At 43.7% G+C, this 27,261-nt stretch overlaps 1 protein-coding gene and 1 long non-coding RNA gene across 30 annotated transcripts in view; both read left to right on the plus strand.

Moving 5' to 3' along the window:
• Positions 1-27,261, plus strand: part of MSI2 (musashi RNA binding protein 2) — a 408,902-nt gene that overhangs the window by 364,639 nt on the left and 17,002 nt on the right. For 16 of the 29 annotated variants that reach the window (XM_077919615.1, XM_028708003.2, XM_028708004.2 and 13 more), the window contains one exon: positions 17,750-17,926. The exons of the other annotated variants lie outside the window; for them this stretch is intronic. In XM_077919615.1, the coding sequence (XP_077775741.1) occupies positions 17,750-17,926 (177 nt within the window). The remainder of the gene's footprint in view (positions 1-17,749; positions 17,927-27,261) is intronic. 29 annotated transcript variants of the gene reach the window in all.
• Positions 1,247-17,523, plus strand: LOC144325673 (uncharacterized). The gene is made up of 3 exons (XR_013390889.1): positions 1,247-3,416; positions 3,561-3,784; positions 4,155-17,523. It is a non-coding gene; the product is annotated as an uncharacterized LOC144325673 (long non-coding RNA).

Here is a 27,261-nt window from a genome sequence, read left to right on the forward strand (position 1 = left end):
TTAAAACCACACAATTGTTGAGGACATTGCAACCCTCCATATAAGTCAAGCCTTTACACCCACCTTGACAACATTTCACTTTCTGCTTATTATGTTACTGATGAATCAGGACCTGGGTCACATTGGCATGACGGTCTGCATCTTGTAACAAACTCTTCCAATGCACAAGTTTCACTATCAATACCACATTTCTGTTACGATTCCGAGCATGTATGGATTTCGTGGGCAGGCTTCCCCATTCAGTTTGATGGAGGTGGCAGCTTGATGCACATACCTTTTTGCCTGTTGGCAAAATCCACTTATAGGGAAGGGAGCCATTGGGGCAGAGCTTACTGGAAAGGTATTGATGGTTTGAGGTGATTTTTTTCCTCTGGCATATTTAAAGCACCAGTGCTTAGGGTGCCCTCTCCCCCCCCCCCCCCAGTTCAGACACTCAGCCAAGCATCGTCAGCAGTCCATGAAGTGGGTGAGAGCCCTTCTCCTCCCCCATGGGGGAGCTCTGTGTATCCAGTGCCCTGATTCATGCAATTCTTCCTGCATTGGGCCATCATGCATACAGGCCCCTGCATGGAGCACCCCTCACACGCTTTATTTGGATAGATGGTGGAAGACCACCATGTCCGTTCTTCTACCCTGTTAATAGTACACTGAGCCGATTTCACCCTTTCCTGAAAATGCTGTTTGCTTCTTCATTTCACAAAGGTGAAGTTGGGGAGCGGGGTTAATTCAGGGTTTTGCTTTGTTTTTTTAAAGGAATATAAAATTTGGCAATTAAAACGCATTAGCCAGATAGTTCTGTGGCTTTAGTTTCTTCCCTCGTGGCTGGAAAATGAGATGGCCAGTGATTCTGTTGCTTGGCCGTGGGGAGGCACCAAAGTCTACTTGCTTGACCACTTGTGAGTGACTGCACTAAGAACCAAGTGGTAAAACCCCCGAACAGAAAGATCCCCCAGAGTTCCTTCTTGCTCCCCTCCACCTTGGCCAGAGTCCTGCTCCTACTTCTGAAATCCTGAGTTCACCAGTTCCTTACTGTCCTTTATACTTGCCAGCTATAACCAATCTCATAACATGAGCTACTGACCTTGATGGTGAGTGTGAGCAGTTATGTTCTTGTTGTTTTCTCTCTTGCTTGGTTGGGGCTGCTGTGAGAGAGGGTGTCTCTGAGGCATTCTTTCCGGCCTCTCTTACACTGGGACGTGCACTCCTCTCAAACACTCTTCTGAGCACGCTCAGCAGGAAGGTTTGTCCACACCTATTAATCCTCTCTCTGTGTCCAGCTTCTTGTTAGTAGCAGCTGGTTGCATGTTTTTTTTGCTTGTTAAGATGAAACGGTTTAAGAAACGACTCATATCCAACTCTTGAAAAATGTCTCTCTCTCTCTCTTTCTCTCTCTTTTTAAAAATATATATTTATTTTTGTTTATTTTAGTACACTTTCTCTCTTTTGGTTTTTTTAAAAATTACTTTCCCTTACTTAATAAAACAAAACACTTGTTGTTCGTGAAACATCTCACATCTCCCCTTGCCTGTTCTTAGAGTGTTATGTATCTGTGGGACTGAACTAAATGCATGCACTTGTCGTAGTTGTAACCGGTAGCAGTAGACGTAGTTGTAGAACATGCATTGTTGAGTTGATATTATAGGTTCTTGTCGGCTCGAAAGAGCATGGCAGTTGCAGTGTAGCCGCGGTTTGATTGGAAGTGTAGGTCAACCTGTGTAGAGCAATGCTGAACACCTGGATGCATAGTACAGTGATCATTATCTCCCAAACTTGGGCCTACCAAATTCAATCAGGACATTTTATTATTCTGCAAGGGCCCTTGGTGGTCTGGCGGGGGGTAGTCAATTGACCGTTGTAAAAGAAAAAAAGTGACCCTTCTTTTAATTCTAAATACACTTACTTGTGAGTAGTTCCCACTTAAGCCAATGGGAGTTACTCATATGTAAGTGCTTTATGATTTGAGGCCAAGTTTAATTTCAGCAAGCATTGTACACTCAAGGCTTCCTACAGAACATTAACCTTCTTAATATTCTGCATTAGCGCTCCGAATCCTTTTTGGAGGCCTTAAACCAGGCCGGCAGAGCAGGAAAGCCGTCCATTGGAGACCTAAGTCATGGAGAGTATGTACAATGACTAACCGTCAGAGTATGCAGAGGCACAAGGGAATTGGTTTTAGATCCTAAAGTGCAAATTTGGCTACGCCACAAACTTGCCACTGTTTGTATTCATTCCCACATTGCCAAGTTTTAGGATAATGTTTTGGTTTTTCCTCCCCTCAAGCACTACTGAACATTTCATGAACAGTCAATATTAGGTGTCCCAAGGCAAGTCTCATCATCTTCCTCATCAAACCAGCAAAATCGTCTTTTGCTTCTTCTCCCTCCCTGCATTTCTTTCTTTCTTTCTTTTTTGCACCTAGTTTTCTGTACTCAGCTTCTCAAAATTGTTTTCCAAATGAGCAGCAGTGGGTAGGGTTGGCAGCTGGTAATTCAAGTCCTGAATGCCACATTACATTTGGTTTGTGGCTGCTACTGTTTTGTCAGCACATATCCTGCTGAGAGTAGATTGCGTACATCACCGTTCCCCTCCCACCCAGTTCGACATCTTGCCTGAAGATGCACTGCTGGTTTGGAGTGTGTTCAATTTACCGAGCATGCTCAGTGTAGACGGTTAAATCCAAGCAGTTAACTCAGCATATGTTACTGGAAGAAATAAGGTACGCTAAATATTGTTTCATTGTGCAGTTAAGAAGATTGTTCTAACAGATCGTAAAACATACGCCCCTCCACATGTTGTTGACCCAGAGGACAAGTACATACCCTTCATTGATTGAAGGTGTCCCACTTCCCTTATTGCGCCAGTATAGTTGTAAATCTTACGCACTTGAGGTATGATTATATAACTTGTCTCTTAAACAGCAAATCTACTACAAGGAATGGGGCCCACTGTTAAATGTGTGATGCAGGAAAATTAGATGGGTAACGTATCTAAAAGTTAGCAAAGCGGAAAATTGCATGGGAAGTAGCAATCCACGTCGTACACTTAATTCCAGTACTTTCAAATATTTAGTCTTGTCATTAAGCACCTCTCTTGTTTGCAAATTGCAGTAATAAAAAAAGAAAAAAGATGGGAGCAACAGTTGGTTTGTGTACACAGAATGATGATGGGGGAATTTGTAGCAACATGTTGGAACAGTTTGAATAGCCACTTGTGTTTTCTTCACAGTCCAAGGGATAGACCTTGAAGCAAGCCCTAGATACTTAAATGTATATATATTACTGTCTAAAAAGTGTATAACATTTAATCCAAGTCATGTAGTCAGAATGTTAACAAGCACCACCTGGGGGATAGCAAGTGGTTTTCGAATTTCTTTCTCCTCTGAAAGACCCAATAATTACAACTGGAGCCCTAGACCAGTGTTTCCCAACCTTGTGCCTCCAGCTGTTTTTGGACTACAATTCCCATCATCCCTTGCCACTGGTCTTGCTAGTCAGGGATGATGGGAGTTGTAGTTCAAAAACAGCTGGAGGCACAAGGTTGGGAAACACTGCCCTAGACAGCTGATGCAATAGAAAGAGAAAATCTTAATGCATCTTAATGCACCTACTAATTTTCAGTCTATAGTGTGGTAAAAAGAAGATGCATCTATAAATCCTTCTATTTGCCTAGTCCTATAAATGCTTCTATTTGCCTAGCCAGCAGAATGAGACTGCAATGATTTGTCCATAAGTTCAGAGCCGGAGGGTTATCCAGTAGACCAAATATTAAGCTAAGGCTTAAAAAGGTAAAGGTACCCCTGCCCATACGGGCCAGTCTTGCCAGACTCTAGGGTTGTGCGCTCATCTCACTCTATAGGCCGGGAGCCAGCGTGGTCCGCAGACACTTCCGGGTCACATGGCCAGCGTGACAAGCTGCATCTGGCGAGCCAGCGCAGCACACAGAACGCCGTTTACCTTCCCGCTGGTAAGCGGTCTCTATTTATCTACTTGCACCCGGGGGTGCTTTCGAACTGCTAGGTTGGCAGGCCCTGGGACCGAGCAACGGGAGCGCACCCCGCCGCGGGGATTCGAACTGCCGACCATACGATCGGCAAGTCCTAGGCGCTGAGGTTTTACCCACAGCGCCACCCGCGTCCCAAGCTAAGGCTTAGAAAGGGTCTTTTAATGTAAAGAATGGCACTACAACCTAGTACGCCCTTCCCTGCCTTGTGCTTCCCATAGTAGGTTGTATCCAGAGATAACTGTGTCCATTGGTTTTCTTCATTCCACCACTGTATCTATGCTCTTCCTTTAAAAGCAAGCACTTGAACTAGCATATATAACTCACAGCACTTTGACATATTTGAATGGCTTTTGTGTCCCCCTGCACTTCCATTGCCTAGTTCTACTTGTCCCCTTTTGGACCACCAGGGGAAAAAAAGATTATCCTGGTTCCTTAGGCATGGTTCACCCCAGACTGGACGGTCCTCAGCTCCTGTCAATTTCCCCACATTTAAAAGCTGGTCTGCTAACTTTTAAGTGCCAGCTATCTGGTTCAAATGGAGACGATCCTTTTCATCCTGGCCTGGCTTGTCCCTACACATTCCCCAGTGCCTAAGAAACCCAATGCCCTCTCCCTGGTGCCATGGTCTGATCCAGACATTGAGACTCTTCAGCTCAGCCTGCACACAGCCTCTTCTTTACATGTCCCGCAGAGAGTCATGCATGCGACTCAGGTGGCACATCCCATTTCTCCACTTGAGGCATAATGGGAATGCGCTGCCCTGCAAGCCTTCCTTACTTGTGTGGCATGGTGGCAACCCGCAGAGCGCTGGCTTCTGGCAAGGTCTTGCCGAAATCCTAGGAGATCTCATGCTGTCCAAGAGCTACCTGCTGAGATCTTGCCAGCTGCCGGTGCTGCTTTTCTGCTGCTTTGGGTGCTGCCTCTTGGGCTTCTACCACTCAAGGCAACTATCTGACTCCAGTCAGTCCAGCCCTGATGTGGCTCTTTATGTAGTACGCTGGAAAGCTCTCAAACCCCTGCTGGCTTTCTGCCTGCATGCCTGCTGTTGCTACATATTGAATTTGTTTACTTGAAAAATTGTGCTTTGATAGATAAAAAGGTGAGACATTTTGCTGTCCTGGTGTTCTCGCCCTGCTGTCAAACTCACTTGTTACCTTGATGCTTTGTCACTGGGGCTCCTCTCTTGCTCAAAGTGCAATGTGGCTCTTTAGTAGAACACATACTTTGGATGCAGAAGGTCCCAGGTTAAATCCCAGGCAGGACTGGGAAAAGATGCTCCCCCTCAGTCTGAAACCATGGAGAACCTCTACCAATCAGCATATATAGTCCTGAACTACATAGGCCAATGTGTTGGCGTAAGGCACCTTTCTATATTCTGTGCCTGAAAAAGTGTCATGGGGAGTTTGCTTTGGCTAACTTCATTGAGGATTGCTGCTTGTTTGAGAATTCTTTAAACGCTGCAGGGAAACCGTCCATGGATCCCATTTCTCAATCAGCCAATCAACCCTCTTTTTAAAAGGGTTGCAGCAAGGCATTGTGAGCCTGGGTGACACATCAGTAGAGAAAAATAAATTGCAACACGTGCCATCATTAGGCCCCTGAAGGTTCCCTTAAGTAGGTAGAGTGAGAGAGAGAATTCTAGTGATGCTGGTTTGCCCCTCCCTGTTATACGACAATTACTTTCCTTCAAGTAATGCTTTCCTGCATTATTTTTCAAAAAGAACTTAAAGCAGAATGACTTCCATTCAGCTTCTGGAGGTGCTCACTGGAGGAAAACCCCTACCATTATAGAAGTTGGCTACCTGTGAACCTGTTCTGGGACATCCACCTGCACCCCATCCATTTATTTTCTTCGTTCAAGGGCAGAGCATTCTTTCTTAGTGAAGCACTAACCCTCCTGTACACTGAGCAGTTCTGAGAATGCTGCGGCCAAGTTCTGACTCTGGCTGCAGTAATTTTACTTGATTCTATTGTGGGTAAAATGTATTAGCTTTTAATCACTTATTTTGTAATAGAAAATCCAGGGCACTTGATAAATCATCTCCAGCGCAATTAGTGACCAGCTCAGGAGAGCAGGCTTAAGTACGGTATAAGTTAATCTGTAATGAATGTAGTCACTAACTTTTAATGGTCTTCTCAATCAGTGGAATTATTTTCAATGGGCAAACACTCTTCCACGGAACCCGCTCTGACTTGCAGGGTGCCTCACTTCACTCCTGTGATCCAAACAGACTAATCATGTGTTCAGAGGAAAGGGGGCTCTAAAAGGTTCTTTCGCTCCATGAATGAATTTTACTCTACTCTTGGCAAGCCCTGAAACAGGCACTTCATGTAACTCAATTTTTCCCTGATGGAACAAAGCTGAAGAGTGAGGTCTTCTCTTTCTCTTTCCTGCAATCATTATCCATTTTCCATTATAATAGTCCCAGGAGGGCTCTGGCAATCTAAAAGCTATTCAGGCACTTCTTCAGATATAGGCAGAAGCACAATGATGGAGAGCCAGGGTAGACCAAGTGTTGGATCCATACCTCAAAAGACTTGGGTTCAAATCCCTCAGGACATTGGGGGATCAACTAAGGTAATGTTTGAACTCATGCAAGTTAAAACTTAGCAGGCCACACTTTATAGATTGGAAACCACTAGGGAACCACAGCACAGCTGCCCTGAATCTTTCTGAGAGAGTGTCAGATACAAATAACTAGGTTTGTGAGATGGCAAACTGCTGTCTCTCAGTCTCAATTTCCTTAGGCTAAGAATAGGGATGCCTTACCTCATAGAGATGCTATAATAAAGATGAAGATTGGAAGACTCCTTGCACATCCCAACAGTTTTGCATGCACAGTTATTAGTTTAACATGCCTTTTCTTTGCAGAACGCAATCCTCTGTGCATAAACGTTGCCCATGTGAATATGAGTGCGAGCTCACCTTTTTCCTGCTATTTTTCATATTAGCTCAGCAATGCAAGAGCTATATATTAGAGCCACAAATAATCTCCCCTCCACTTCCGATGCAGAGTCATCATTTGTCATTGTTCTGCTTATTTCTTCCAGGACCATTGATAGTTCCTGGGTCCAAACAATGCCTTCATACATTCAGGTTTTATTTATTGTCCACAGCAAAGAGTAAAGGTAAAAGGTAAAGGTACCCCTGCCCGTACGGGCCAGTCGTGTCCGACTCTAGGGTTGTGCACCCATCGCACTTAAGAGGCCGGGAGCCAGCGCTGTCCGGAGACACTTCCGGGTCACGTGGCCAGTGTGATGAAGCTGCTCTGGCGAGCCAGCACCAGCGCAGCACACGGAAACGCCGTTTACCTTCCCGCTATAAAGCAGTACCTATTTATCTACTTGCACTTAGGGGTGCTTTTGAACTGCTAGGTGGGCAGGAGCTGGGTCCGAAAGACGGGAGCTCACCCCGCCACGGGGATTCGAACCGCCGACCATATGATCGGCAAGTCCTAGGTCTGAGGTTTTACCCACAGCGCCACCCGCATCCCAAAGAGTAGCACCCTATTAAAGGTAAAGGTAAAGGTAAAGCACCCCTGACAGTTAAGTCCAGTTGCGAACGACTCTGGGGTTTCGGCGCTCATCTCGCTTTACTGGCCAAGGGGGCCAACGTTTGTCCGCAGACAGTTTTTCTGGGTCATGCGGCCAGCATGACTAAGCCGCTTCTGGCGAAACCAGAGCAGCACACAGAAACGCCGTTTACCTCCCACCAGAGTGGTACCTATTTATCTACTTGCACTTTGACATGCTTTCGAACTGCTAGGTTGGCAGGAGCAGGGCCTGAATAATGGGAGCTCACCCCATCGCGGGGATTCGAACCGCCACCCTTCTGATCGGCAAGCCCTAGGCTCATTGGTTTAGACCACAGCGCCACCCACATCCCAACCATAAAAATATTGGGGAAACTTCAGGATCTTTTTTTAAAAATACTGTTTTCAAGTTGTTGCCCTGTTTTTCTATGTAAACCCTTTTTAGAACTTTTTGCTGAAAAGCAGTATATCTAAATACCCCTAATAAATAATACCTAGTGGACCACAGTGCATTTCAACAAGTGACTTTTCTCTTAAAACCATGCCTGGACAATGACCATTCTGACTTAAATGTGAGGTTAAGTCCCGGTTTTATTTTAATTTGCCTCTTTTTCATATCTGTAGCTGCACAAAAGGCCTCAATTTAAAATTAACAGGAACAATAGCCTATTAATGCGTTACAGTGGGAGGCCAGAGTTTCAGTTGCCATAGCAATGGAGTTCGGCTCATTTGTTTTGTAGATGAATAATTACTACACAATTAGAGTAGGCTAAAAATAAAGGGTCCCTTTCTTCCCAGTCACTCATTAATATTAATAAAAGGCCTGTCCAGGCTGTGGTAAACAATTAATGCAAATCTGGCCACCAGTGGTAAAAAGGTAGCAGTAAAAGACTCATTGCTAAAACGAGAGTGAAAAAGTAAGAGAGATTATTCCATTCCTTCGGATAAAAAAGGCAAATGATTTGGAAATGATTCTATATTGACCCAGGTTGAGTTGTTGTATCGCTTATAATGGCTGCTGGGCTTCTGAACAGAGCTGGACAGCAGATATATGAAGTTTTCAGAGTTAGTTCATATGGAGGCAGGTGGCCCTTGAGGTATTTCAGTCCTGAGAAATAGAGAATATAGAAAGCACTGTTGCCATGAAGGGCATTTTTACACAGCAATATATAAGAAAAGGCAGCAACCTGGCCTCAGCCACCCTTTCAGCAGCTTCCTCAGTCTCTGCTCTTCTGTTCTCTCTCCACCATCCTTGTGACTTCGCACTGGAGCATAAAGAACATCCTCTGTGTTGCAGGCTCCAAAATTTCATCATGATGAGCAACAACAGAATATACAGAGCCTCTCTTAGTTAGGGCTGCCATATTTCAAAAAGTAAAAATCCGGACACAAAAGTTGTCGAGCAAAATCACAATAAAGAAAACTTGAGCTATTTTTAAGGAAATCCACCGAAATCTACACTTAGGGTGTGGGTTGCCATATGTCTGGATTTTCCCGGACATTACAGCAATTTCCTCCCAGGCACTGTTTACAAGGGTCAAACTCTGGCTATGTCCGGACATATGGCAGTCCTACTCTTAGTGAAACTAAGATAGACACTTACCTTGGAGGGCCCATATTTGTCCTCAACACAGCAAGCAAAGCAGGCAAAGAAAGATGAGGTAGTTGGGTTTCAGATGAGGGATTATATATAATGGCAAACAGATACCTGGCAGCAGTAATCAACCATGTGAAGGTCTAGACTAGTGTTTCCCAACCTTGTGCCTCCAGCTGTTTTTGAACTACAACTCCCATCATCCCTGACTAGCAAGACCAGTGGCAAGGGATGATGGGAATTGTAGTCCAAAAACAGCTGGAGGCACAAGGTTGGGAAACACTGGCTAGAGCACATCAGCTTAGCTTTATTCTGCTGCCTTTTAACCCAGTGAAGGCACTGATTGGGGAGATATTCCTTGGAAGCACCTTGGGCCTCACCTGGCACCTTCTTCCAGAAATCCACTTCACACTTTTTACCATGCTGTATTCCGTTGCATGCCATCACCAGCTCATTCCGGACTTTATCAACTTGTGTTAAAGATCATGTAACCTCTTTGTTCTGCCCACTGTTTTCAGTGACTCACTCACGATCAGATAAGACATTCAAAAGATAAGTATTCTGAATATTCCTTTCTCCTCTTTATTCATTGGACGAGTCCAGACTGCTCTTGAATGCAGGTGTGAGATAAGGAGCACATGCTATATATTGTGGCTTCGTGAGTAGCTATTTTAGCAATCAAAATTCACCATGATAAGAATATGACCAGCAAATCACCAGCTTCCATTGCTGTAGGTGAAGAAGCTACACAGCAAAATGCTTTATGATATAGTGGCATCAATCGTCATGCTGGCGAATGGCAAAAAAACTAAAAATGAAAAACAAAAAAGGGAAACAAACAGCTCAAAAGGGGAACAGGTAACCAGTGGTTGAAGTTTCTGTCAGACATTGACTTCTTCCTTCTATTCCAAGAAACAAAATGGCTGACCAGTTGATTGGCACGGTCAACTATTTTGACAGGTTGCCTTGGAATCCCCAGCCTCTATGATTGTTGTCTTCTCTCTCTCTCCCCACCCCAAACTCACTCAAAAATAATAATAATCTGGACAAGATGTCAAAATATGGTGCAGGCTTTTCCGAGGGGATGGTTATCTTCTGCCCTCCAAAACTATGTAACAAAAAGAGAGAGAAATGTAGCACAGCATTTGAAAGGTCGACATTTGTTTGTTGTTAAGGATCTAATTAGAAGCATGAGAGGGAGCAGACTGGCTGCTTGCTTGGCTAATTAGTGACATGCACGAAGACCACTTTGAACTTCAAGGACACAGAGCTATTAGCACTTACATCAAAAATGGATTAAACTTCTGTGCTTTTGTAATGATTAAAGATGAGCCCCTCAAGTGGAAACTCTTTTGTCAAATGCTGCAAGAAGAACTGGCGCCCTGATTGCCGTTTCTCTTGGAGAAGCTTTGCACGGCCTCGCGTGTGATGGCACTGGCCCCATCTGAAAATGACACTGTGTTTAATTCGCAATATGGGAGGTTTTGATTAGGTTATAAATATTGATTGCTCATGAAACATCACAGCTAAGATGAGAAATGTATTTATTTGCCTCCATGAGCGAGTGCAGGATTTTATTTTGTGAGGGGTTTTTTTTTATATACTTTGCTATGTGTCAAGTATTTTGTTAATCTGTTCCCAATCACTTGTCGACAATCCTTTATCAGTGTGCAAGTTTAAACTCAGCTAAAACAGCTATTAAGGATGCAGTTGTTTCTAATATACTTATGGCTTTGGACGGGTGGCTAACTTAGACGTCAAAGTGCCCCAGCCTATCGCCATTTTAGTGGCTTTAAAGAAGTTGTCTAAATGCCCCGGTGCCTCATCTGTCTGACACGGCAAAAGAGCAATTCCCCCACACCCTCTCTACACTGCAGTTGCTATGTCCCTTGCAGAACTTTGAGAAAGAGGAAATCCTTCCTATCTTACGACAAACCATCTTGAGGCTAATACTGATGCAAGTTGAGAGGTGCACATCTTTCCTGCTCTCCTGAGTTCTCATTCTGGCCTCTCTGTAGGCCACAACAGACAAGGCTTGTCAACCTGGAACAGGAGTATTTTTGGCCATTTCTACAATTCAGCACCATGTGATCTGTGCAAAACTCTTTGATGCACTATCTCCATATAGAAACCAGTTGCAAGAGACAGCTCTTTTCTTAATCATATTCTCAACCTATCAACAATATTTGCAAACTACATTTCACTGTATGTATTCTGGATTCAGTCTTTGCCAATGGTCCTCCATTCCTCTGTCCCATGTATCCTCTTGTTGATGCTCCTCTTAAGCTACAAATGCAACTGGTAACACCACCACCCTTTCTGACCACATTATGCAGCAATAGATGTATGGCATTTCTCCTACATCCACTGACCCTTTTGAATTGTATGGATTTCAGTGGGATTTGATCTTGCTTAGCTGTCGCTGGCTTGTGTCCATATTCCACAAAGCAGGATGCTAAAGCCTGGAGATTGCAGCTCTTTTTATACATGCCATGGGGATTTAGCTTCTACAAATGTATCCGAATATCTTTTGAGCTGTATCATGAACCCAGCTGCACAATGGCTCTTTGAGCTGCATTTAACCTCCCTTGTGATTATGTTACCCAGTTATGTTACATGAAGCAATCAATATGTTCCAAAGCTTGCAGAGAGGAATGTTCTAACCTTTTGAACAGACTCTAAAATCCAGGTGGTCTTCATTTTGTACAGGGACACCAAGACTATTTCCTATTTAGAGCAACATTGTGGAAGTGACACCAGTAGCATAGTTAGATAATTTTAGGCTTACTAACCTTATACACGGACACACCTCTTAGATCTTAGGTTTAGTCATGTTGCATTTTGTAGCCCTCTTGCTCATTTTGCTGAGCGGGGCTCTGGTCATTTGCCCCAAAATCCATTTCTGAGACCACCATCATGTAGCAGATGAGAGATTTAAGACTAGAATGTTTACAGGCCCTTGGATCATGATGGATGTTTGCTTTTAGGCAGTGGGTGGGCAACCTGCAACCAAACCAGCCTAATGCATGTTGCCCTCCGTCTCATCTCATGGAGCCCTTGGTCTAATGTCATGCTGGTGGGGAAAGTTGGAAGAAAGAGGAGGTTTGGAGGAGGAAGAACCAGGGGAGAAAGCAGAGACAGAGGGAGACAAATGAAAGAAGGAGAAGAAAGGGACACTGCAGACCATGGGCAAGAGTGATCTGCCTCTCCCTGGTTGCCCATCAGGCAGGGGATGAGAAGGGGTGATAGAAAGAGAAAATGAGTGGTCCCTATGCACACACTTTGTATCTAGCTTCATCCACTGCTCTCTTTGGTTCTGCCACCACTAGCATTCAACACCCTCCCCCAGCTGACCCCCAAAGGAACGCAGCCCTCTATAGAACAAGGGCTCCTCACCTTTGTTGAAGGTGAAGAATGTTCCCTGTTTTCTTCAAGTTGTTTCAATGCCCTGCGCTGCTGCTGCTTAGCTCATACATTTATAAAAAGAGAGAACCCAGAGATGAGCAGATTTTTAAGAGTGTGTTCAGATGGCAAAGTGGTACACAGAGTGCCCCATGATATTGCACTTTCCTGATACCTGGGAACCCCTTTTACCATTTTTTCGAATGCCTATGGGCATCAATAGATGCTTAGCAAGGTAAGGGTTCAACTTGAGTATGTTTCAGGGAGGAAAGTGTTCTCGTGGGATTTATTGTTTATGGTATTAGGGTTTTTATTGTTTGTTGGTTTAGGTTTTCTTCATCTTGCAGTTAACTAATTCAAAGTATTTGTGGTCAGAAAGAATCACTGCAATTATCCAATTTGATTTATTGTAGCAGGAGTTTCCAAAGCATCCTCCCAATGTTTTTATCCATTCTTAAGTTGATGAATTCTTGTGGTCAGCGGGTCAGCAGCAGTTCTCAACTTACTAAGATTTGAAAGCACCACCAAATTTACATAAATGTGCTCTTAGTGGCATATCATCCTATATAATTTGCTTTCAAAGACACTGAGCCCCATCTGCTTAAGAAAGGCCTTTCTGCCCTGTGATCCAATCAGCATTCCAGTTTTGCAGGTCACTTGGCTAAAGCTTTAGAGAGTGACCTGCACAATTGGCATGATGACTGGGCAGTCTATAATCCCATGGCAGATTGCGCAAACACAATCCCAAATGCCAGTTTCAACTAGACCTAAAATCTGAAGGCATCTGATGAAGCAGCCTTGCTGAAGCTAAGCAGGCCTGGCTCTCATTAGGGCCTGGATGGGAGACTGACTGGGACCTCAACATAAATCTCATTGAGTTCTATTGAAGAAAGAAAGATTCAGATAAAAAAGAAAATCAGTCAGATCATCTTTGGGTAAAGTCTGACAGTGTGGTATTATCTCCCCTGGGCAGGCGAGTCTTGTCTGTCTGTCTTGTATCCCACCTTAAAATGTAAGAAATGGTGGCTGCATGGTGTCTTAGAATAAGGCTTTCCATTGAGTAATGTGTAGAAACGTCTGGGGGTGTTCAGCTAGAATGTTTGCAGCAGGTGTTAGGGGAAATTATGACACTTTCTTCCTGAGTCTGCAACAAGGAAACCTTTGGTAAAGTTATTGAGGGCTTGCTTGGCAAAGCAACTTAGTCACACTGGTCGATCATGACCACTGCTGAGGAACTAGAGATTTAAGCAGCCATGTACTGCACTGACCCTGCACCAGGGATGGGAAACCTACAACAGCTCCCACCTCTGACTTACAACTCCCATCAGTCGCTGAACATTATCCAGGCTGGTTGGGGCTCATGGGAGTTGAAGTCCAGCAACATCTGGAGAGCCACAGAATCTTTGGTATCACCTGGCTTCCAGGACCAGGAAGATGCCAGTTTGCAGAGTTGTAGCTTGGCTCAAACTGCCTGCATTTCCCTCTTCCAGCCAGTCAGGGGGCTAGGTACCTGGCCACAGGGCTCATGGCAATACCTGACCCTTGTCAATCACAGAAGGCACAATGGGACATTTTTTGCCAAAGTATTTTGGCGTTTCACACTTGTCTGTTTCTACTTGTTTACAAGCATTTCTAAACCACTTAATATTTAAAATCTCTGAACCATGTAGAAAATTGCAAACATAAAAACAGCGAAACTGTATAATAAAAACAGATAAAACCAATTCTAGTCAAAACAGGGTCCAGTCTTAAGGGGCAGGGAAACTCTAGGCAAGAGGAAGTGGCTGAAGCAACGTCTGGCAGAGGAAAGGGTAATCCATAAGGCAGAGGCAACAGTGGGGAACTATGATAGTCTGTACAGTATGGTTCCACAAGCCATTTCCCTCCAAATTGTCTATAAGTGTCCTTACAAGTCTCCATAGCAGCAGTCTTTCAGGTAACGTGGCCTAGGGTTGTCCAAGGCTTTATATGTTAATAACAAGACTTTGAACATGACACAGACTCTAGCTGGCAGCCAGTCCAGGTCCCTCAGCACAGGTGGAACATGTGTGTGTCCCGGTGCTCCAGTCAACAACCTGGCAGCTGCATTCCGTGCTCCCTGCAGCTTCTCCGCCACTCTTGAGGGAAGCCCCACACAGGGAGCATGTCCTATTGTTGGGTCCTTCCAGCCTTACAGTTCTGAAGCACGCTTTGGACCCATTTAGCTCCAGCGTTGTACGTTGGACCTCTACTAGCAACCCAAACTAAGCAACGTCAAAGAACAGCCGCTGGTTTTTGAAGTATAAAAGTAGGAGACGGTAACGGCAGGTTTCCCGTTGGCTTGTATGCCCAGCGCTACATGTGCTGAGTGTCGGCGCTCCTTGTTCGACAGCGTCTCCCTGATGTACACATTACTACACGCAGCTTCTGCCTCCACTTTCATCTGTATCGGCAGCATTAAATATTATTATATCATTTACTCTCTCGAGCAGGAAAATGATGTTTGGCAGCTTGTTCTATGAATTTTTCATAAAGATAAAAAGCGGCCTAATCTTGTGAGCTTTAACTCTCAGTAGCAGTAATGGCTTTGATTTAAAGTGTTTTGTCTTAATGATAGTTATATTGAAAATTTCCTGCTGCTTTCAAGCACGCATGGTTATTATCATAAACACTGATGGTGCAAACGGCTGCCAAATTGCGTGTGGCTGCTTATGGCAAGAGAGGAGAGAAAAAGAGAGACAGGGAGCTGTGTCGACAGGTTGCTGTCAGTGAGACCTTTCAATCTTGAGAGCATTTTGAGTCTTCCCGAAGTTTTGCTTTGACCTCCAGAAGTGACTTTTGGGGTTCTCTTCAGTTCTCAGCACTGTGGTCCACAGCCAGGCAAGGATAGCAAGATGAAGCAGAATCTCAGGCAGTGTTTATACAGCTGTTCTTCTGGAAAGCACCCTTAATAAAGGAGCGTTTACACACGCTGCCATCATTCTGCGCTAAAGTCGGAACACACAGTTGTTAAGTGTCCTCTGGAGGGCCAAGGCCCTCAATAGAGACCAATTATTTACATCCACTTGGACAGAAATTCCCCATGTTGCACGATCCTGCAGAAAATGGCCTACAAAGTGATTTGGGGTCACTTCCCAATGGCTGATGCACTTGGAAAGAGAAAGAGTTGGAAGCCCAGGGTTTGTCAGTCCTGCAAGGAACACCACACCAAGGGGAATTAGTTGGCATGGAAATTAATTCTGCATGAGTGAGTTCTGCTTTGAATGTCCTTGTGGGGGAAATCACTTCCCCTCTCATTTTTCTCGGTGTGCATTCTTAAGATGTGTGTTGAGAAACAGAAAGAGAGTCAACGTGCATCATTCTGTCTGGCTTCTGGGAGATCTGCCATACATGTCTTTGGGACCTAAACAGGTAGCTATCTGACCCTTCACAAGTTACAAAGGCACAAGGCAAGTGCCTGCTTTGCAGCAGATATTTAAGAGTACTGGTCAAACCTCAAAAAAGAGATAAACTCAGTAATACAGGTGCTTTGTGCTACGATCTAATGAGAAAGAAACTTGTCACAAAACTCTGTAGAGATTCATGGAAGTTTGGAGCAGAAAAGTAATTTCCTGAGAGTTATTTATTTTTCCCTGTTCAATTCTTTCCTGAATTCACCATCTGGAGGCTCTGTTTTCATAATGGAGTGATCTATTTTGGTGATACAGTTGGTGCTGGAAGTAATAAATAAATAAATAAATCTTCCTTTCTGTTTTATTTAAGTTCATCTTTTCTGTCTTGCAAGTTCAGACCTGCTCTTGCCTTTTGCTGGAAGGCAATTATGAATGTAGAAGAGCAAAAGTCTTCCTGATGCTGGGGGGGGGGGCGTTCTTTGTTGTTAGCAGTGGCTTACAACACAGATATTAAAATGTACCTCTAGTCCACTTGGCTTGGGAGAATAAATGTGTAGACTGGTTTGTTAAAATGCATGCAGATATTTTTGCACCAACCAATTTGAGAATTGCTGTCCTTTAAAGGATGCCCATGATGTGAAATAAGAACAAGTTTACTATCCCAAATCCCAACCAATTGTGAAGTTCACTCACTGCTTTGGTCAAACTTGGCTACTAGCCATGATGGCTATGCTCTGCCTCCACTATTTGGAGACAGTATACTTGGGAATACCAGTTGCTGGAAACCACAGGAAGGGAGAGCATTGTTGCACTCAACTCCTGCTTGCAGGCTCCCCACTGAAGCATCTGGTGGCCACTGGGAGAACAGGATGCTGAACAAGGTGGGTCATTGCCCTGATTGAGCATGGCTCTTACTTCTTTTCAGATTCCCCCTGCTTAGCTAGGTTAAATGTGGAGTAGATCAACTATTTGTGATACTTGCCCATTTTTGTTACGTATACTAGTTCTCAATCTGAAGGTTGTGACGAGGTTTAATAGAAATCAACTTCTGTTTACTTCCTACTGGGACCCAAACCAATTGAAATCTACAAACTGCCTTATTAAAGCCATAGCTTTGTATGGTGTGAGACTCACTCATCTCATCTGGGGCTCTGTGGAGTTCAACTTTTATGGCCAGGGCATTAACACAAACTCCAAACCTTGCACTATGCAGTACTAAAATGGAGGTGGGGGTGGGAGTGATCTTGTAGGATCCAGTACAACAGGAAATCCAGGTAAGATCAAATAAGGAACATTTCTCAATTAATACATATATATACTTTGGTACAAATAGTTATGCACACGCGCACGCACACACACACTTTGTATACATTGCACCTGGTGGTTGGGGATTTTTTTGCTTTTTATGAGTTTGGGGAAAGGGACTTCATGTGGATGAACCCCTGTAGCTTTGCAAGGTTAGGCCCAGTCAGCTTGGTTCGGCTTTTCTCTACACTTCTCAGTATGTATTACATTGGTTGTCATTTTAATCAGTTGGGGCTCTGTGTTTGCATACTTCTGTTCTTGTGCCTGTTTTGGAAAAGAATATATAGTGCATCAGATGGTGAGTTTATGTTTTTTTTACAAAATCCAGGCTCAATGCCTCTGAACCCATGAGTCTGAGTAAGGACCCTGGAGCATGTATGATCAAGCTGTGGTCCACTTGCTCCTCAAAATCCTACATACATATATATTTTGCTCTTGTTTCCGTGATTTGTAACTGTAAAAAAATAATAATAAAGTACAATTTAATATTGAAAATAAGAACCAATCCAGTATCCACAATGATAGAGTCACTGTATCTCCAGGGATCCCCGATTACGGTTTCTATTCTCCGCCCGGTGACCAACGGGCTCAATTATCCTACGCGGACTATGGTTCCATGGGGCCTCGGGTGGCTCAGATGCTTCGTAGCGAGCACCCTGCTTCAGCGAGTAACTCCCCCCTTCACCACCTTCCCAGCCCGGATCAATTTAAAAGCCCAGGTTTGTATAGAATTTCATTCATTTGGGGAAGCAAAAGGAAAGAAAAATGGCAGTAGCATCACATATTTAGCGATGCACAGAAAGAGATCTGCATGCTATGTATGCCACTTAATGGTTGGCAATCAAACTTCACTCCATCCTTTTACTCAGTTCTAGAATTTTTGTCGACTTTGCTTCAGTTGTGAAGGGCACAGTTTTCTTTTAGGGGCTGTTCCAAATCTGATCAAATGTCAATCAAAACCTTTTGTAGAGGCATGACAGCAGAGAGTGAAGTAGCTCATTAGATGTGCAGGGCAATCTTATTCATGTCTACTTGGAAGTAAGTCCTGAGCTTAAAAAGTGCATTCCCTCTTCAGATGGGTGTGAATCAAAATTTAGCTGTATTCTTTAAAGATTAAATATAGGACCCTAATAATTTGTGTTGGTTTTTTCAAGATTCTTCTTAACCCCAGAGATTTTGATGCAAAAGGTTTCAAACTGCATATTCTGTTGAAAGTTATTATTAAGCTAGGTATTTGACCTGAAAGAGATGCTTAGAATAAGGTTTGTGCGCTTGTGTATGAATGATACTTCATCCTCCTGAGAATCTTTTACTTTGCTTCTTCCAGAAATTTGTTTCTGACATTTAATGAGCCCTTTCATTAGCAATCTGATCCTAAATACCTCTTCAGTGCACCTATCTTATGCTGCATAAGCTTCATGTAGTTTATCATGAACTATTGTTAGATTTAACTATGGTTTATCCAAACAATCCAAGATCAAATTGTGTTTTCTGATCCTGACTTGTTTGGATAAAACCATTGTTGAAATTAAATGAAAATCCTGGTTTGGATGAAACAATAAACAGTGGTTAGTTGAAAATGCTTTTGATTTGTTCTTTGTGGCTATAACAGGAAGAGAGGGGAGAGCAGACCAAGTCAGGCTCACTAAATTACAACTTAGTGTTGTGTCCAAACCTGGTCATTGTTTTCTACAAGGATTCCACAAATGTATCTATGACTTAGATTTTTAGCACACCCTTTCTTGAAACAGACAGTCTTCTCAGGGCCCCTTCACACCTGTTTTTGAATCATCCCCAAATGCAGATTCGCAAATTCTGCATTCCACCTAGAATGAACTTTCGCAATGAAACCTTGGTTTACATTAAGTGTTGAAAGAGTTCCTACTGGTCTTAATGTTTAAATAAGAGGAGGAATGTCTTGCTGTTGCTCATAGGCATGTGGTGGCTTCTAAATATATACTTACATAGAGTTCACCACTTGAATGAGTCAGCCATCATCTCTCCCCCTCCCCACCTTGGAAAATCCTACGTAACTAGATGGCCTAAATACCTGTACATGGGGTTGATTTTTTGACAGTCTTGTAAAATTGCTGAAGTGCTTTTGCCTTGAAAATAGGAAGCCATCATTTCCTCCTCACTTTGTGAATCCACCTCAGTATAATGCGCCATATGCTAAAGCAGATGTCATAATGAATCATGGCTGGAAATTCCTCCCCATTTTATCAAAGAGAGTTTATCTTTCAGTGGTGACCTTTCTTGTCCAGAACTGGAGTAATTTGTGTGCAGGCTTTATGTTAACATGCCAGTTCATAGGACAAAGTGCCTGATAAGCCAGCCTTAGCTCTCACTTGTCAGCAGTGCCAGCAAAATCATGCTCTGGGCTCTCGCCACACAAGCACTCCTTAAGGCAGCCTTCCCCAACCTGGTGCCCTCCATATGTTTTTGACTACAGCTCCCATCAGCCCCAGTCAGCACAGTCATGGGGCCTGCGGCTGATGGGAGCCGTAGTCAAAAACATACGGAGGGCACCAAATTGGGGGAGGTGCTTTAAGATTTCACCATTTAGGCTCCTCACCTTGCTTCCAAATCATGCAGTAAGCAGAATAGTAGATTCCCCTTTGTCTCAGGAGAGAAAGTCCTGTTTCCCATTTGCATATGTTAATTCATCAAATCATGAATTAAAAATTGGCCAGCATTGAGGCGCACCTAAAACTGTTTTAGATACAATAGTTTCAAATCAGCAAGTAGGAACACTCAACCCAGGATCAAAACCAATGGTGGGACTAGTTTGCCTGGTATTTTGGATAGCTCAGTTGGTTAGAGTTTGGTACTGATAATGCCAAGGTCCCAGTTTTATCCCCATACAGGAAAGTTGCATATTCCTGCATTGAAGGGGGTTGGACTATATGATCCCCAGAGTCCCTTCCAACTCTACAATTCTACTATTTTAAGTGAGCATGCAAAAGTGCTTTGAACAGTGAGGGGGCTCTAAGGATCATTGCAGAACAGCCAGAATGTACATGCAGGTAGCCTTTTATGTTTAAAGGTACAGTGGTGCCCCGCAAGACGAATGCCTCGCAAGACGGAAAACTCGCTAGACGAAAGGGTTTTCTGTTTTTTGAGTCGTTCCGCAAGACGAATTTCCCTATGGGCTTGCTTCGCAAGACAAAATGTCTTGCGAGTTCTTGTGAGTTTGTTTCCTTTTTCTTAAAGCCGCTAAGCCGTTAATAGCCGCTAAGCTGCTAATAGCCGTGCTTCGCAAGACAAAAAAACCGCAAGACGAAGAGACTCACGGAACGGATTAATTTCGTCTTGCGAGGCACCGCTGTATTTAATTGCATTATGTCCTGGTGAGCCATCAGGTAGAATTCTGCCTGTATTCTTTTCATTATATCACCACAATGGCTGATTCAGATATCTGAACAGCCAAAGTTTGCCCACTTCCTTACTCAGTTGTGTTTTGCTGGTCCGCAACAGCCATTTTCAGTGGAAACCACAGAGGAAGGGTGAGATATCGGACAAATTAGAAAGCAGGAAAGATTGGACAAATCAGTTATTCCTTCTTTGGCTTTTGCTGATTGGCTGCAGGCAGAAAGCATGAAGGGAGAAAGCATGCAATAGACATGTTCCCACAGGAAATAATGGATATGATCATCTCGTTTTGTGAATACTTGCCAGACAATATCTTTTCTGGGAATGAATCCTGTTCGGAAGGCGAGACCTGTGTGTACATGTTACGTTGCACATTGTTTTACCGAAGAGATGCTACAGAAATAATGCTTAAAATCTATAGGTAGGAATGTATAGGTTTAGGGTGCAGAAGTGTGTGAATTTTTAACACATATATTGAAACAGTTATGTCCCTAATGAAGTTTGGAAATGAAGTCCTCAGAGAAGGAGGGTGCTGAATATGAAGGAGATGAGATCCAGCAGAGAAAAGCAGGAGGGATTTATATTAAATGCCACATTCTGTAGCAAGGACCTTTTTAAAAATGCTTTTTAAATGTTTGATGTTATATTATGTTTTTATATGTGTTGGAAGCCGCCCAGAGTGGCTGGGGCAACCCAGCCAGAAGGGCAGGGTATAAATCATAACATTAGTAGTAGCATGAGCCCCCTCCCTCCCCAGCCAAATTTGATACTGCAGTGAACCGTCACAATCCACAGCAACATATGGCACCTTCAGTGTGCTGTGGGAAGAGTAACTTTTCATATGTCTCAGCCTTGTTTCATACCCACCTAACTTCCTCCTGTCTCAGAAGAAAAGAAAAGGAGGGATTAGAACTTGGATTCAATATGCACCTGGTGAGGAAGAACAGAGTGAGTTTTCTTGGTGCCAGTGCTTTTCTTCTAGAAAAAAAGGTGTCAGTAGTACTGCGTAGCCTTGAGTACTCCCAGAAAAAAGCGCTTGTCTTGGCATCAGCTCTGCCTCCTGTACTCCCTTCTCCAAAGCTCTCCCCCACTTGAGCTCTTTTACTTATTTGCCCTTTGGGTGATAATTTCCCCGTTTTTGAAAACCAGGGCTCAGTGTGTTGTAATGTTGGATAAAGACTGGGGACTCAGGTTCCACTTGCCCCCAACTGAGCCATGGGCCTCACTGGGTGACTTTAGGCCAGTCACCACCTCAGGCTATGCTGCCTTACAGGGGTAGAAATGAGACAGGATGATAGATGCCACCTCCAGCTCCTTGGAGAAAACACGAGTTACAGATATTTTTATAGATACATAAAAAAAGAGCTTGCAGTAAAAAAGATGGAGCAGGGGTGTCACAGCGTTCCTTTACTGACAGTCTCCTGAGCACCTTTTAGTACTCCCTGAAATAATAGGGTAATCACCAGCTCATCCAGAATCATTTCATTCAGCCTGCTGGTTGTTTTGCTAGCTTGCTTAAACAAACCTGTTAAGTGACTGGTCTCTGTTTCCCCTGCGATGTGGAAGGTGGTATCTTAGATTTCTACAAGCTAAATCTCTTGCCATTTCTTAGGGCTACTCTACCTGCTATTTGTTTTAGGTGTACATCAAAAAATGTAATGTGCAAGTGAAGCAAACACATGTACTATTCAGGTACGGCGACTGGCTGTGGTCTGTAGTTAAAAGCTCACAGTGCCAGACTCAGGTTTGTCTTGGTTTAATGTGCAAAATGGCCTTAAATGATTCTGGGAATAGTTCTCTCTTTGTGGCAGTCCCAATATTTACCAGCCCCGCTCCCAATCTTCTTTTCTCTGGGTTCAGCAAAAAAGCTATCCCTTCAGTTTCTCCCCTTCACTTACATCTTAAAACATTCCATTTCTACTTTGATCCTCTCAATCCTATTTCCTCCCACCTCTTGTTTTAAATTATGGTAGCCCAACTGGACAAAATTGGTCATCGGAGACTCGATCAGCGTGATGCTGTTGTTTTCCATTGCTTGGATACATCGCTTTCTCTAATGTGCCCCCCCAGGGGCTGCGTTTTAGGTTGTAGGGCTTTTCCCCCTAGTTTGCTTTTGAACAATGCATTATTGCTGACTCACACTCATCTTGTTCTCTCTATTAAGCAGCCGGAGGAACTGAGTCTGCGACGTGAAGTGCATGATTGCGAGTCCATGTCATTATTTTTAGCTCCTAATTGAATGTGAACTTGCTGGACCTCTGTGTGTAATCTAGGTTAATGGGCACACAATGTGGCATTAGAGCTTCCCACACTCATTCCTGTTTGTGGCCCAGTTCTGTTTTCTGAAGGGGAAGGTGGGAAACAGACTTTTACTACTTTATTAGTTTCTCACCAGAGACTCATTTGGGAGCTGCAGGCTGGCGTTGACAGGAAGGTTAGATCCAGTGTCCAATAAACCTGGAGATTACAGCTGCTTTTACCACTATATTCCCCCTCCCATTGCAGTCATCAACCTGCATGACCCCAATTTAAAAAGAGCCCAAAATAGTAATCCATCACTTTTTGTTTGTACATTTTTGTTTTTACTTGTTTCAAAAATATTGCTTTGCCCTGTACTTCATAAAACTTCATGACCGCGAAATGGAATTGACTTATTCCATAGCTTTTCAGTGCAGAGATCATGTTTTCATCTCAAGTTGAATGGCAAGGATGTTACCGCTCAAATTGCTCATTTGCACAAGATACTGGGCAACCTGAAAATTAAGAGGATGAAGAGAAAGCATTGTGCAATGGCCATCCATCTGTAGAAGAGTATTCCTTTTTATTCTTTCCTGCCTCCCACCCCAGACTGCTCACTACAGCATCTTCTGCCCAGCATTGAAAATAGAACCCATAAACTAAACTCATAAGGGTCAACTTTAGGGATGGAATTTTCTGAAAATCACAGTGTTGATTATCAACACACTTTTTTTCCTCATTCCAGCCTCAGTCCTGAAGGGAAGCAACTTATTTTTTACTGGTTCTGCTTAAACTACAGATAATTGCCACATATTATATGCATAATTATACGTATAATATTAAACACATATTACATATGAATACATTCCAGGTTTCCCAAGATAACAGATGCATACAACAAGGCATGAATTTAAAAAAATGTATCTAGTTTTATATGTTTCATATTTATAAAATCACACTAGCAAAGCATCAACTTGCTTTTCCATCCTCCCTCCCGTTCCTTTTCCCTCATGTGATGCCTTTTTTCAAATTGCGAGATGCTTTTTGTAAGCCGCTCAGAGCCTTTTTGGTTCAAGGGCTGAATATAAATACAAAATATATAAATGCTGTGTAAAGGAATAATGTAGTGGCAAGAGGAAACCAATCCCTGGCTCCAGACCTGGGGAGCCAACACCAGATCTAAGGCCAGCCTGGCAAGGGTGTCCTCCTCAGGCAGGGAGTTGTTTGGAGATCCCCCAGACAGTGTTAGTGAAGACAAAGGACAAAAAGAAGTCTTTGCCCACCACTCAGGGAAAAAAGAGGTGTCTGTTTAAAGAAACATGGTCTTCTCACTCCAAGACCAGCTCTCCCTTCAAGTTGCACACCTAGAGACCCCAAGCCCAGATAGCCACAGCCCTCAAAACATCAACCCAAGCCTGGACCCTGACATCTGGCAAGAATCTTCCAGGGGTAGAAGCAGTGTGAGAAGGCTGGAATTCCAAGTGATCCCAAGGGACAAGTTTGTGCAGATCCAGTCCTCAAAGAACCAGACACCCAAAGACTCCAGGCAGTCAGCCTCTTCGGATCAAGGCCATTGCACCCGTTTCTCACAGGGATTCTCTTTCGCATCTCTCTTTGTGCCGCTGCCTCCCCCCCTCGGCCTGGTTTCAAAACTCCTTAATTTTATTTTCAGTGTTCTTCTGAACAAAACAGCAGCAGGTTCCCACTTTTTGTTGTCCAGTCTAAATAAGAAAGTTTGAGCTAAAAAATTACACCCTGCAAGTTATACATTCTCTCTGGCACTTCAAATAGGTTTTTAAGCTTTTAGATTTGGCGTGTTCTCTGATTTTCCCATCACCTCCCATGCTTATTTAAGATTTGTTTCTGAAATACATTATCAGATGACTGCTCCCTTCCTTTTTGATACTTCACGTCTAACTAGCAGTATTTTTTAAGTCTTACAAGGATGGTTGTATTGGAAAAGTATATTACAGCAATATATTCTGGTTAAAAGCCAGTCTCTGCAAGGTGCTTTTTCTCTGTGGCAGTTCCAAGACCTGTCTTCTCTAATGTGTTAGGTCTACTGCAGGCTGCCAGCTCTGTAACAGCTTTTCCAAATGCTCCTCTGAAGTTTTTGCAACTCGCTGTTTTGTAGGTCATGAACCAAAAAGGAGCCGAGACATCTTCTACTCCTCTAGTGTATTTGCAAGATAATGTCCCAGTGGGCGTGCTTTTTAGGCTTTGCATTTCTCCTGTAGTCAATTCTGCGATCACAGCGAACTATCAAAATGATGTTCAAACAATGGGAAATTACCCTTGACTTTGTATAGTCAACAGTCTTTGTTCAGACTTCACAAGCAAATCCTGAATGTACAAACAGTATCATTCATATGTGTGTGTGTTTAACAACTGTGAAAAGATACATTTCAATATGTTCTGGTGAATTCAGTTGGTTGGTTGCAAGGCTGTTTGGAGGGGGCAAGTGTCCCTGAAGGTTGGGGGGCACTGTGGGGGCTTGCTCCTGTTCCCTAAGCTCCTGCAGTCTAAAACAATTAGGCCCAAAATTGTTGGGCAGAGAGTTGGGAGAACACTGAGAAAAAGTCCCCAACCTTTGGAATCTGATAAGTTTGCTCACACTTTCTTGCAAATTGTCTGTTTTGCAGTTGTTGTTCCCATTAAGAAGGACATTTCCCCCCATCGATATCTTCCAGAATTCCCCTGGCAGAGTGAGCTTACTTGGCTCTTTCCACTAGCACAGCAGAGACCAGTTAAATGTTCTCCCTAGGTAGGAGTGCAGGCAGTGGATGTCATTTTGGAGAAGGAAAAAATACTGCTCCAAGCAACTTGGCCTTGTGTGCAGTTGTACATCTCTACTGGTGTGCAATCAGTTGAGGCTAAACTGTTGACATGGCCCTGTGGGCTTGGTGCACTGTATTCAGGCCCACCCTGGGGATGGGTGGGTGATGCAACACCCCCTTTCCCCTGAGTAGTGTTGAATGTTTGACTGATCAGAAAAGATTTGGTTAACTGTCACATAACAGTCAAGAATTTTCAAAGCATTAACTTTTATGATGACAACAAACACTATAATCATTAGATCACTGTTATAGGGAAACAAGGCCATTATTATTATTATTAAAATCTAATTTTGTTAGGATACCTGGCAAGGCATCTATAAATGCAAACAATTCACAGGTCCTAAAATCTTTTGGTCCCAGGCAGGATTCCTATGAACTTTAGGAAGCTTCTGAGAGTAGAAACAGAGATCTCATTTTTGGATTCCCCCTTCCTGCTGTGGAAACTCTGCACTACCAATATGGCAGCTCAGACATCAATAGGGCTGAGAAGGTGTAGACCTGGGGAAGGCTTGGATCTAAAGCCTTCCCAGTCCTCTGACACACCCCAAACTGAAGATTAAACCCCAACAATGGAATCAATGCTAGGGGAATAATTTAAATCGGAGGTTTTCAACCTTTTTGAGCCCATGGCTCCCTTAACCAACTACATTCTTTCTGTGGCACAACATTGGGCTGAGGAACCCAGTTATATCACCCCTTGCCTGCAGAGTTGGCAGCCTCTCACCCTTTTTCGAACACCCTTCCTTGTTGAGTGTTCCCTCAGCCTCCTCTCCTCTCCCCTCTCTACTTGGGAGTCCTCTGAGCAGCAGCTGCTGCTGCTGCCCCCGGTCTCTGAGCCGCCCCCCACCCCAAAGAGAGGGGCCTCCAAGGGGCACCATTCACCTGCAGAGTTTATAGTCAGGGCTGCTGCAATAAACAGTTGTGCAAGCCTTTGGGAGGCAGAAACGTAAGAGGGGATCAGAGGAGGGAGGGAAGGAAAGAGGGATGGAGGCCTGTGTTGCCCGTGGCACCTCTAACCATCACTCAAGGCACCCCAGGGAGCCACAGCATCCTGGTTGAAAATCACTGATTTAAACAAATGTTTAAAACCCTAGCCAAGGACATAGGCGAGCAAGAGTGAACCTGAAACCCTCATTCCTTCCCTGCCGGCAAAAGCCCAACAGGTTGTTGGATGAGGTATATAAGCTGCCTTTGGCCCCCACCACCTTCCCCTCCCCAGTTTTAGGATTTCAGCCTTGGTATCCCAGAATTGGAGGGTGGGCCTGCAGTTGCAAAACTACATGAAAATGAAAACAGAAAGAAAGCAAAGTACAGTACAGTACAGTTAAAAAGCCAAAGCTCCCTTTTTAAATGCAATAGTGCTAGGTAAGCAGTGTTCCCTCCAACAGCAGCTGTTTTCTTCTTTTCCTCCACCACCATCATCATCATGGAATCTTAACCACTATAGGCAAAGGGAGCAAGAAGCCCTTGTTCCTGTCATTGCTAAGAAAGGAAGCATCATAAAATAAAGCAGGCATTCCTGGAATATTTATTCAAGCACTTGAGATAAAAACAGTCCTTGAAACTTACTACTACTTCGCAATACTTTTACAGTATTGGACCACCAT

The sequence above is a fragment of the Podarcis muralis genome, chromosome 15 (assembly GCF_964188315.1).
Source record: "Podarcis muralis chromosome 15, rPodMur119.hap1.1, whole genome shotgun sequence".
NCBI classification, from domain to species: domain Eukaryota; kingdom Metazoa; phylum Chordata; class Lepidosauria; order Squamata; family Lacertidae; genus Podarcis; species Podarcis muralis.